We start from the raw sequence: 13,211 nt of genomic DNA on the forward strand, positions 1-13,211 counted from the left end.
ACTTTGAAAAAACACACACTGTACATTCCTACGAAAGAGACAGAGTATAATGTGTTATTTCTTTCAACTCTGGAACTAGCCAAATGGATTACAATGGTATTTTCCTGCTTTGTAAAGTTTTGTGTTCCTCTATCCATTCAGTTAGGTTTTGTATCCTGCTGGATTTTAAATGGGCAACTAGTCTTCTGATTTGTTACATACAAGAATGCAAAAATGTCAAACGCCCCACAGTGCAACTCCAGTCTTTATCTTTAGAACACCATTTGGCAATGCAGGGAAAATTAGAATAAGGAGGACAAGAAAAAATATAATTGGCCTGATTTTCTCTGCCACAAAGTTTAGGTAGAGTTTTTGAACTATTGCTTATTTGAGACACTAGATACTTTGAAGTCTCAAAAATGTTGGGCAACTCTTACGCACTTGATAATCTTTTGGTGTATGTGACTTTTATATGGATCAGAAAGAAACTGTAACATTGCCCAGAAAGAAACTGTAACACTAGGGCATGGCTGGGTGTGGTTGCTATAGCTGAAATTAATTCTACATGCCGACTGGTGGAGTGTCCATGGCGTTATTCAGCATCAGCTAGAATGCTTTGGAGGATGCTGCAGTCTAATCTTGGCTATCACAGTCTTTATTTTCTTCTTGTTTTTAAACAGTTTATGGTCAATCTGGCAGATTTCGTTTCAGATTATTCCTTCATGTTCCTTTGTGGCCCAACAGCCTGTTGTACAGAACAAAAGTGGCATGGATAGCAAAGTAGACAAATGATGTGGGAATCTGCTTTCAGAGGTGTTGGTTGAGGGTTGGCCAGGGCACCAGGAGATCTCCCTTCTCCACATAGTGCTGTGAGATCATTCCTGTCAGATGGGGTATCTTTTTAATGTCTCGTTCCTAAATGTTGCATCTCCAACACTGCAGCACACACATTCCTGCAATGCGCACTGAATTAATTAAAAAATGTTAAGCCACAATGTTTTTTACTGAACTGTGCAACATGAAATGCATTGTAATTTGTCAAAATGATTTAATGACTTTTTACTTACTGTTTTATACTTGCTATGACTATAAAATAAACTGAATTACTGAAAAGAAAATTATTTTCTTTAAAATCCTTACTTTTCTGTCCACTCTAATCTCCATCTCTCAGGGAGGTGCCAGTGAATGTTCTTCTGTGATGGAGGATGGTAAAGGAAACCATGTTTTAATAAATACCTCCATACTAACAGAAAGTCTGTCTTGGAAATAGTTCTCATATTGTGCAATTCTGGACACCCTGAGAATTTTGTGCTATGCAGCTGTTTGTGAAAATTTCAGAATTTACTGTGGTGGAATAAAGCAAACATTACTGATGCTGTGTATATAACACACACACACAGACACACACAGACACATGTAAACATGCACATGGACTGTCAAATGGAATGATTTCCTGACCATACATTTTTGTTTAGCGCCTCAAAGTCTATTGTTTTATTTATTTACATAGTCTTGTGTAAATTAATTTTCAAGCTAAATGTCCACTATTTAGTTTTTTAGTGTGCGTCAGATGTCATTTTTAGTATTTAAAAATGACATCCAATTAGTTTTACAGTATTAGAGAGTAGAGCAGTAACATGTATGGTTGGACTCAGACATTATCATTAATTCTGAGTGCAACTTCAGTGGATCGTTAATATTGTCTGCGCCTGGAAATGTGCTACTGTCATTAATTGTATTCTGTTATATGCAAGAAGACTTCCATTTATATAATGCCCTTCAAGACCTCAGGATGTCCCAAAGCGCTTTACAACCATAGAATCATCCTATAGCACCAAAGGAAGCCATTCAGCCTGTCACATCTGTGCCAGTTCCTGCATGTGCAACTCACCAAGTACCTACCTTTTCCCTGTAGCCCAGCAAATGTTTTCTCTTCAGATAATTATCCAATTCCCTTTTGAAAACCAGGAATGAATCTGCCTCCACCATATTCTCAGGCAGTGCATTCCAGACCCTAATCATTTGGCGCATGAAAAAGTTCTTTTTCCCCATATTGCCGTTGCTTCTTTTGCCAATCAGCTTAAATTGATGTGCTCTAGTTTTTGATCTTTCCTGCAACAGGAACAGTTTCTCTTGATCTACTCTTTCCAGACCCCTCATCATTTTGAACGTTTCTGTAAAACCTCCTCTTAAGTTTCTTTAAGGAGAGCAGCCTGAGCTTCTCTAATCTGCATGTAGCTGAAGACCCTCAACCATTCTCTTGAATCTTTTCTGCAGCCTCTCTAATACCCTCACACCTTTCCTAAAGTGTGGTACACAGAACTCCAGTAGAGGCTGAACCAGTGTTTTATACAGGTTTAGCATAACTTCCTTGCTTTTGTACTGTGCACCTATTTATAAACCCCAGAAGCCTGTATGTTTTTTTAACTGCTTTCTCAACTTGCTCTACCACCTTCAATGATTTATGCGCATATACTTCTAGCTCTGCTCCTGCACCCCTTTAAGTTTCTACCTTTAACCTTATATAGCATCTCCTTGTCCTTTCTCCCAAATTGAATCACTACACACTTCTCTGTACTGAATTTCATCAGCTACTTCTCTGCCCATTCCATTAGTCTATCACTATCCTCCTCGCAGTCCATGATTTTTCCAAGTTTTGTGTCATTAACAAATTATAACATCATGCTCTGTACACCCAAGTCTATGTTCTCAATATATTGAGAAAAGCAGGGTCCTAACATGGACTCATGGGGACCCCAATCCATCCTCCAGACTTTCCTCCTGTCTGAGCCAAATATATAACTCCCAGACCGAAAATACTTTTAAAAATATAGTCACTGTTGTCATGTAGTGCACAGCAAGGTCCCACAAACAATAATAGGATATTGGTTTCCATGAGGTTGATTAAGGGATAAATATAACTGTTTGAATAGCACTATGGGATTATTTAATAAAAATATCAAAACTCACAGCCTGAAGGAAGTTGGTATTGAGGTTATGTTATAGAGAAAATTTACAAATGTTAGAAATTCAAAATAAAAAGAGGAAATGCACAGGGCCTGACAGAATCTGGAAGAAAGAAATGGCTGTGTCAGATGGGAGCCTTCATCAGGCGTAGTTCAAATAGACCTGAAATGCATATTAACTTTCTTTATCAGATGATATGTCTGCTGTGTTTCTCCAACATTTTCTGTTTCTCTTCTGTGATATGTCCATCTGCGCAATAATATTTTATTTTGGCTGTTCAATTAAAATCATTCCATTTGAAACAAAAATATTCAATAAGAAATACTGTTATTCTGACTTGTTTTGCTTTGCTTTGTAATGCAGGTACTTGTCAGTGAGGATGCTGAAGGTGAAGGCATAGTGGCTCATTTCCTGGCTCATGACAATAAACCTATTTCCTGTATGGCTTTCAACCCCAGTGGTAAGTACAGCTCATTCTCTCTGTCTTGTTTTAAAATATTTAACTATGAAGACCGCAGTTTGCAATTCTACATTGTATCCAAAATTGGACCTTTAAAGATTTGCCCACCTCTAAAGAAAACCCCAAGGCTGCTCAATTTGATGATGCCCCCAAACATTTATTTCCTTTCTATTTTAAAGATTTTTTAAATATGCTGCTTCAAGATCAATTCACTGTGCCAACAGTTGTCAAGTTTGCCTTACCTGAGTTATGCTTCTCAATTTGGCTGTTTGGTTAGCAGATAGAAATGAAGAAGGAAGGCTATTTAGCCCACCGATCTTAAAAAAAATGCTTCTCCCTTCCATTACAGCTTACAACTGTGTCTGAAATGACTCCACTACTGTACATGGAAGTCTATTCCAAGTGTTGCTAATTTTTTGCTTAAACAGGAATTTTATGACATTGGTTTTAAATTTATCTTTCAACATTTGAAATTAGAATTACAGAGAATTTACAGTATAGGCAATTCAGCATTAACTGGTTTATGTTCCACATGAGCCTCCTGCCACCCGACTTCATCTAACTGTGTTAGCCTTTCCTTCTATCCCCTTCTTCATTATACTTCTCCAGCTTCCTCTTAAAGCTATCTAGGTTATATTCCTCAAATTAATGAATTTCCTGTCAAAGTTTAACATACAGTAATATCTGGGTTTGCCTTTTCTAGACTGTTTTACATCTCATATCCCGCTGTAATCAATGTTCTTCCAATTCCCTTCCTGTGGATTATCATATTAACATCCTGGCTTCAAAACTTTTTCATGGGTGGGGAGTACTTTCTCTTTATCTACTTGGCTATCTAGTCCACTATCTGCCCTTACCAAACTGCCTGCGTGGTGGTATGGCCCTTTTCACCAAGCAGCTAGTTGACTTTTTCCCCCTACTCCTCTGGCATCTTCTCCTTCAAGCACCTCACCTGATTCTATCCTTTTTGTAGTTTTTTCAAAATCATCATTGTCTACCGCCCTGCCAAGTACCACCCAAGAGTCTCCTTGAGATACCCTCTTTCCTTTGAAGTCCAAGGGTCATAAATTAGAGTATAACTGATTCGTAGCTGATCATTTGGCTAGACCACGTCAATATTTAGTTGGTTTTGCTGTCCTCTGCCAAAATTACCCTCTATACTAGGTTCATTGTGGAGAGCAAAGATAACCCCAGGCTCCTTTTCTTCACTACCAGCTGCCTTCTTAAGCCCCTCACTCAGACCCTTTCTCTCACAACTCTAATATAAAGTGCAAGGAGTTTGTGGATCTCTTCATCACCAAGATAGAGACCAAGATGGAGGTGAGGCGAGAGTGACTGCCTATGACATTAAGGCAACATTTCACCGAGTGTGGCATCAAGGACCCCTAGCAAAATTGATATCAAGGTGAATCGGGGAAATTCTCCACTGTTTGGAGTCATACCTAGCACAAAGGAAGGCGGTTGTAGTTTTTTGAGGTCATTTATCTCAGCCCCAACTCATTGCTGCAGAAGTTCCTCAGGATAGTGTCCTAGGCCCAACCATGCTTCACCAATGACCTTCCCTCCACCATAAGGTCAGAAGTGGGGATATATGTTCATGATTAAACAATATGCAGCACCATTCTCCCCAGGGCTCCTGCTGGCTTCTCCGGGATTGTTTGTGTTACTGCACTGGACGCCGTGAGGCGCCCGTCTCCGCCACTCCGGATTCAGGGAGCTGAACCTGACTCCCTTTTGATCGGCTGAGGGCAATGGAGGTCATTGCCCGTCCCTTCAGAATGGCGTTCGCCTATCTCTTAGGACTGTTCATGATTCAATGGCATTACCATCGCTGAAACCTTATTATCGATATTCAGGGGGTTATCATTTACCAAAAGCTTAACTGGACCAGCCATATAAATACTGTGGCTACAAGAATAGGTCAGAGACTGGGAATTCTGTGGCAAATAGTTCATCTCCTAACTCTGCAAATTCTCTCCACCATTTACAAAGCACAAGTCAGGAGTTTGATGGAATGCTCTCCACTTGGCTGGATGAGTGCAGCTTCAGCAACACTCAAGACGCTCAACACTATCCAGGACTAAGCAGTCCGCTTGATTGGAACCCCATCCACTACCTTAAATGTTGACTCCCTTCACCACCACACAGTTGCAACACTGTGTACCATCAACAAGATGCACTGCAGCAACTCACCAAGACTCCTTCAATAGCACCTTCCAAACCCCATGACCTCTACCACCTGGAAAGGCAAAGGCAGCAAATACATGCAAACACCACCACCTACAATTTCCCCTCCAAGCTACTCACCATCCTGACTTGGAAATATATTGCCACTCCTTCATTGTTGCTGTGTCAATATCCTGGAACTCCCTCCCTAACAGCCCATTGGGTATACCTACACCACGTGGATTGCAGTGATTCAAGAAGGGACTAACCACCGCCTTCTGAAAGGCACCCACATCCTCTGAAAGAATAATTTTTAAAAAATCTGATATTCTGCTTCCCCACCACCACTTCAAGATAAACTCCATCCACCTTCCTCCTGCTCCTCTACTCTAGCCTGTGAACCCGGAACTCTGCCTAATTTTTCTTGCAACTTCTCCATGCCCGTTGTCAGCTCATCTCATCAATGAGAGCTACTCGTGCTTCATTGACCTAATTCCGACTAAGCTGATAATCACTTATCTTCCACCCGTCTGCCATTTCACACTTCTTCTTTAAGACATTCCTTAAAACCCACCTATGTGACCTAGGCTTTTGGTACCCACCTATTCTGTTCTTCTTTATGTGTGCATCCACTTTTTGCTTCTGCCTCTCTGGAGCCCTGTGATGTTTTCTATGCTAAAGGTTCTATATGAATGGAAACAAGTAGTTTTTTTTAAACTTCTCTTTCAGCTTGTTCAACATACAGAGTATGCATGTCACCCATTGTTTATTCCAGTGTATGGTAACTTACTCATGTGCTACCACTTTACTATGCTTTCTACAGCTTCAGTTGATATGAAAGCAGCTGTGAGGAGGTGTTCTATTGGTCAGATGTCAGTTTTAAATTGGATTAACTCGTTTTGGTAGAAGGTGTAAGAACATACAAAAAAGTTGAGAAAAGACCTTCAGGCCCATTATGCCATGCCCATCCAGTCAACAGTGTACACCATCCCTACCCTCTCCCCTCGCCAACCCCCCTCCACCCTGTGCAGTATTATTTCCCGGGAGGAGCAAAAAGCACTGAGGAAAAGTTCTGAGGTCAATTTACGAAAAGATCTGGGAAATTTCTGAAAGCTCTCAGAGACTGCGGTTGCCCATGACTCATCACAGCCCAAATAAAACGTCCAGAGAAGTGAACACATAACCAATGGTAAGATTTGCTTATTTTAAAATGAGTCAAGTTCTATTGCATTAAAGAATGCATGGGATAAAAAATCCAAGCAGTAGCATGCTATGACACACATTGAGCAGTTATGTTTGGAGTGTTCTAACGGTGCTGTAATACAACAGGGAGTTTACTGATGACATTGAAAATCATGAAGGCAAAGCGTGAGTATTTCACGTCTCTAGATTATGATCCTTAGGCTTACATGTCCAGTGACATAACCACTATGCTACTACCGTAGACCTACTGGAAAATGATGTATCCACAGCATATTCTATTTTGTCTAACAAGTTATAAGTTTCAATAAAAAGCCACTCTGCAATAAGACATTTGCCTCTGTCTCTCTCGCCTCACCCCTAAACCAATATCTGAAGGAGATCACACCCAAACCGTGTACCAATATATTTTGTATTGTTTTTTTTGAATCAAGAATTTTGTATGCTTCAGCTGACCCACATTCATTGCACATTTTTTTTTTATTTATTCATTCATGGGAGATGGGCGTTGCTGGCTAGGCCAGCATTTATTGCCCATCCCTAAGTGTCCTTGTTCAGAGGGCAGTTAAGAGTCAACCATATATCCGTGGGTCTGGAGTCACATGTAGGCCATACTAGGACAGCAGATTTCCTTCCCTAAAGGGAGGGCAATAGTGAACCAGATGGGTTTTTACAACAACTGACAATGCTTTCGATGATTTTTTTAATTCCAGGTTTTTATTGAAGTCAAATTTCACCATCTGCCATGGTGGGATTTGAACCCGGGTCCCCAGAATACCAGTCCAGTGACAATACCACTATGCCACTACCTCCCCAAAGCAGGGATCTCAAAAACAACAGATTTTATGTTTAGTTTTAACATAATAATAATTTATCTTCCCTCCTGGCTTAGTAGGTAGATTTCTGCAAATGGGCCCCATGCGTTCTTCCTTATGACTTAAAAACTTGGATTATTTCTATTTTCTCTTATTTGAACAGCTTCACTTCTCTTATTTAAGAACTGGGACCATCCATGCACCCTTTTCTAAACCATTTTCAATGCCTTTGTTCTGGATGTTGATTTAATATTTACTTGTTGACTTTTGATGGATCAGTTGACAGACCAAACTCCAAGGTTCTGTCTCTCTTGGGAAAGTTTTACAAAGTTCCAGTTTGGTGAATGAACTCCTGTGTTATGTGGGAACGAGACATACCATCACAGATTAGAGCCAGGTGATTGATGTTGGAGCAATTTATAAGTGGGAAATTGCGGAGAATTAAAAGATCAGGAACAAAGGATGAATTTTTAAGGGCTACTTTTCGTTGAGGAAATTAAAACCAATGGAAAGTGGTTTTCAGAAGCTAACTGCATCTAACTTGTGCTAAACTTGAATGCTTGATGCTGACACTTGGGAAAGTGTTCAATTTTCTAGTATTGACGTTTTTCACATTGCTGAGCACAAAATTAACTAATAACCTTAACTTTTAAAGTATGTAAAGAAAATAGTGCAGAGTTGCATTTTTTTGAAAATTGAACTCCTGGAAACTGTGCATTCTTGTCTTAGAATGTGCAAGTAATTTGTCTGTAACTTCCTGCCTCCGGTGTTACAACCTTGTTGCTCCTAGATATCAAATATGCATTGTTTCTCATTACTGATGGGCCCACCTGTCAGAGATGCAGCCATACAATGAAAACTTTTTTATGAATGAAAATGAAGGAAAAGAATGAAATGAATGAATCACTTCATATTATGCAAAATGATGAATGGCCAGAATATGAACTGCAATACTGCTCCATGGACTTTCAATTGAAACACATGAACTTGTACTAACATAGGTTAAAAATAATGCTGTGATTGACTCCTCATGTGAATTATTTAAGGTACAATAGGCAGTTCAAATTATTTTTCAATGAGTTTAAAGTGACTGCATTATAATCTTTAATCCTTTGGATGTAATGAGGCACTGGATCAATGAATACAAACTAGGGGCTGTGGGGGGCAACGTTAACACAATAAAGACCAAGAACTAAATTAAAGCCACCTCATGAAATAGATTATGAGAATAATAGTTATCACTGTGATTTCAAAGTTGCAAGGGTCAGGTAATGGGTGTAAATGTTGTATGCTGTTGTTATGTGCCTACATGCCATTATAATGTAACGGTGCTCAGCAGAGCAAGGGTTAATTTGAGACTGGAGAATAGCACTGCTTAAGGTATAATGTATGGAGTCACATGGTAATAGACTGAGAGAACGGTCCAGAGAGAACATCTGGAAGCAGCCTGCATGGAGATAACAGCACAATGCATGGCAGTAACCTGGGATCTGTAAATAGTTAAAGGTTAACAATAAAGGGTTCATGTTTAAATATACAAGTATCAAGATCTCATCATTGAGACATCTAAAGAACCCATATTACAACATAAACTATTTGAGCTTCCCTTATGTGGTTAACGTTAACTTTTACACATCATGCATTTGTGCTCACTGAAATATCTTCTTTGCTGTGGAATAGGTCAAAGCCAGGCATTGTATCACTTTTATCCTGAATTCTATATTGACAAAACAATAGAATTTGTTTAGAAAGAAAGACTTGCATTTATATAGCGCCTTTCCTGACCACCAGACTTCCCAAAGTGCTTTACAATCAATTAAGTACTTTTGACGTGTAGTCGCGGTTGTAGGAAGCACAGCAAGCTCATACAACAGCAATATGATAATAACCAGATAATTTGGTTTTTAGTGATGTTAACTGGTCAGGATAACTCCCTGCTCTTCTTCAAAAAAGTGCCATGGAATCTTTTACGCCAAGCTGAGAGAGCAGATGAGGCCTTGGTTTATCATCCCATCTGAAAGATGACACCTTTAACAATGCATCTTTCCCTCAGTAATGCACCGGAGTGTCAGCCTAGATTTTTGTGTGGAAATCTTGGAGTGGACTTAAACCCACAACATTCTTACTTCAGAGGTGAGGGTATTAGCAACTGTGCCACAGCTGACACAGAGTCATCACACTGTTGTAAAAAAAAAATTGTCATAGGAAAATTGAAAATTCCCAATTTCTCACCAAGTTGCTGGGCGTAATAACAATTCTGCTGGATTGCTGCTGCATATTGCCAGATCCCCAGCCCTAATTTTCCATTGCTGAGCCTTCAAAGAGCACGGGATTGTATCACATAGATCGATGTAACACACTGTCCTTTATGCTGTTCCTCCCCCCTGTATCTTCAGTGTTTTGAAATTAAGATTCAACTATTTCCTACTCTAACACATTCTTTTGAGGTACTACAAAACTGGAACTCCTCAGCTCCATCAGCCTTTCCTTCCTTTCCTACTATCTCCAAGCTTTAAAAGGCCCAAATTTGATGATCCTAATTGTTACTTATTGATTAGCTTTTCTCTGGTTATTTTTCAGTCTTGGCCATGTCCGCGGGCACGACCTTTTGATTAGCCGTGCCTTTTTCTCTTAATGATTATTGAAAGCTTGATTGCAGTTGGGTTAATGGAAATGGTTGGTCTCAGAATAGGAATGAAACCAGATGGACCACCTGGCATCGACCTAGGCACCAGAAATGATAACGACATTCTCAGCCCTGTCGACTCTGTAAATTCTTCCTCACTAACATCCGAAGGCTAGTGCCAAAATTGGGAGAGCTGTCTCACAGACTAGTCAAGCAACAGCCTGACATAGTCATCCTCACAGAATCATATCTTACAGATAATGTCCCAGACACCACCATCCCAATCCCTGCATATGTCCTGTCCCACCGACAGGACAGACCCAGCAGAGGCGGTGGCACAGTGGTATACAGTTGAAAGGGAGTTGCCCTGGAGTCCTCAACATCGACTCCGGATCACATGAAGTCTCATGGCATCAGGTCAAACATGGACAAAGGAACCTCCTGCTGATTATCATGTACCACCCTCCCTCAGCTGATGAATCAGTGCTCCTCCATGTTGAACATCACTTGGAGGAAGCACTGAGGGTGGCAAAAGCACAGAATGTACTCTGGGTGGGGGACTTCAATGTCCATCTCCAAAAGTGGCTCGGTAGCACTACTACTGACCGAATGGGCCAAGTCCTAAATGACATAGCTGCTAGACTGGGTCTGTGGCAGGTGGTGAGGGAGCCAACAATAGGGAGAAACATACTTGACCTCATCCTCACCAACCTGCCTGCCACAGATGCATCTGTCCATGACAGTATTAGTGGGAGTGACACCACACAGTCATTGTGGAGATGAAGACCCGCCTTCACATTGAGCATACCCTCCATCATGTTGTGTAGCACTACCACCGTGCTAAATGGGATAGATTTCGAACAGATCTAGCAACTCAAGACTGGGTATGAGGCGCTGTGGGCCATCAACAGCAGCAGAATTGTATTCAATACAACCTGTAACCAGCATATCCCCCATTCTACCATTACCATGAAGCCAGGGTATCAGCCATGATTCAATGAAGAGTGCAGGAGGGCATGCCAGGAGCAGCATCAGGCATACCTAATAATGAGGTGTCAACCTGGTGAAGCTGTAACACAGGACTACTTGCATACCAAACAGCATAAGCAGCAAGTGATAGACAGAGCTATGCGATTCCACAACCAATGAATCTGATCTAAGCACTACAATCCCGCTACATCCAGTCGTGAATGTTGGGGGATAATTAAACAACTCACTGGAGGAGGAGGCTCCAAAAATATCCCCATCCTCAAATGATGGAGGAGCCCCAACACATCAGTGCAAAAGTTAAGGCTGAAGCATTTGCTGTAATCTTCAGCCAGAAGTGCCGAGTGGATGATCCATCTCGACTTCCTCCAGAGGTCACCAGCATCACAGATGCTAGTCTTCAGCCAATTCGATTCACTTCACGTGATATCAAGAAACGGCTGAAAGTACTGGATACTGCAAAGGTTATGGGCCCTGACAATATTCCGGCAATAGTCTTGAAGACTTGTGCTCCAAAACCTGCTGCACCCCTAGCCAAGCTGTTCCAGTAGAGCTACAACACTGGCATCTACCCGGCTATGTGGAAAATTGCCCAGATATACCCTGTACACAAAAAGCAGGACAAGTCCAACCCAGCCAATCACTGCCCCATCGGTCTACTCTCAATCATCAGTAAAGTAATGGAAGGGGCCATCAGCAGTGCTTGTTAAGCACTTGCTTAGCAATAACCTGCTCACCGACGCCAAGTTTGGGTTCCGCCAGGGCCACTCAGCTTCTGACTTCATTACAGCCTTGATTTAAACATGGACAAAAGAGCTGAACTCCCAAAGTGAGGTGAGAGTGACAGCCCTTGACATCAAGGCCACATTTGACCATGTGTGGCATCAAGGAGCCCTAGCAAAACTGGAATCAGAGGGGAAATTCTCCATTGGTTGGAGTCATACCTAGCACAAAGGAAGATGGTTGTGGTTGTTGAAGGTCTGACATCTCAGCTCCAGGACATCACTGCAGGATTTCCTCGGGATTGTGTCCTCAGCCCAACCATCTTCAGCTGCTTCCTACCATCATAAGGCCGGAAGTGGGGATGTTTGCTCATGATCGCACTATGTTCAGCATGATTCACGACTCCTCAGATACTGAAGCAGCCTGAGTCCAAATGAAGCAAGACTTGGGCAATATCCAGGCTTGGGCTGACAAGTGGCAAGTAACATTTGCGCCACACAAGTGTCAGATAATGACCATCATGAACAAGAGACAATCCAACCATCGGTCCTTGATGTTCAATGGCATTACCATCACTGAATCCTTCACTACCAACATCCTGGGGGTTACCATTGACCAGAAACTGAACTGGACTAGCCATATAAATACTGTGGCAGAAGAGCAGGTCAGAGGCTAGGAATCCTGCGACGAGTAACTCACCTCCTGACTACCCAAAGCCTGTCTATCATCTACAAGGCACAAGTCAGGAGTGTGATAGAATACTGCCCACTTGCCTGGATGAGTGCAGCTACCACAATGCTCAAGAAGCTTGACACCGTCCAGGAAAAAGCAGCCTGCTTGATTGGCACCACATCTACAAACATTCACTCCCTCCACCACCAACGCACAGTAGCAGCTGCGTGTACCATTTACAAGATGCATTGCAGGAATTCACCAAGGCTCCTTCGACAACACCTTCCAAATCCAGGACCACTACCATCTAGGACAAGGGCAGCAGATAGATGGGAACACCCATTACCTGGAAGTTCCCCTCCAAGTCACTCACCATTCTGACTTGGAAATATATCGCCATTCCTTCACTGTCGCTGGGACAAAATCTTGGAACCTCCTTCCTTACAGCACTGTGGGTGTACCTACACCACATGGACTGCAGTGCTTCAAGAAGACAGCTCACCATCAGCCTCTCAAGGGCAACTAGGAATGGGCAATAAATACTGGCCTAGCTAGCAAAGCCCACACCTCATGAATGAATTTTAAAAAGGGGCATTTGCAGAAGTACGTGGTCAGT

The 13,211-nt window shown here is 41.7% G+C and overlaps 1 protein-coding gene across 5 annotated transcripts in view; it reads left to right on the forward strand.

Moving 5' to 3' along the window:
* The window catches only part of bcas3 (BCAS3 microtubule associated cell migration factor), a 1,011,809-nt gene that overhangs the window by 256,926 nt on the left and 741,672 nt on the right, over positions 1-13,211 (forward strand). For all 5 annotated transcript variants that reach the window (XM_041197205.1, XM_041197207.1, XM_041197208.1 and 2 more), the window contains one exon: positions 3,310-3,406. In XM_041197205.1, the coding sequence (XP_041053139.1) occupies positions 3,310-3,406 (97 nt within the window). The remainder of the gene's footprint in view (positions 1-3,309; positions 3,407-13,211) is intronic.

Source organism: Carcharodon carcharias, chromosome 10 (assembly GCF_017639515.1).
Source record: "Carcharodon carcharias isolate sCarCar2 chromosome 10, sCarCar2.pri, whole genome shotgun sequence".
NCBI lineage: Eukaryota > Metazoa > Chordata > Chondrichthyes > Lamniformes > Lamnidae > Carcharodon > Carcharodon carcharias.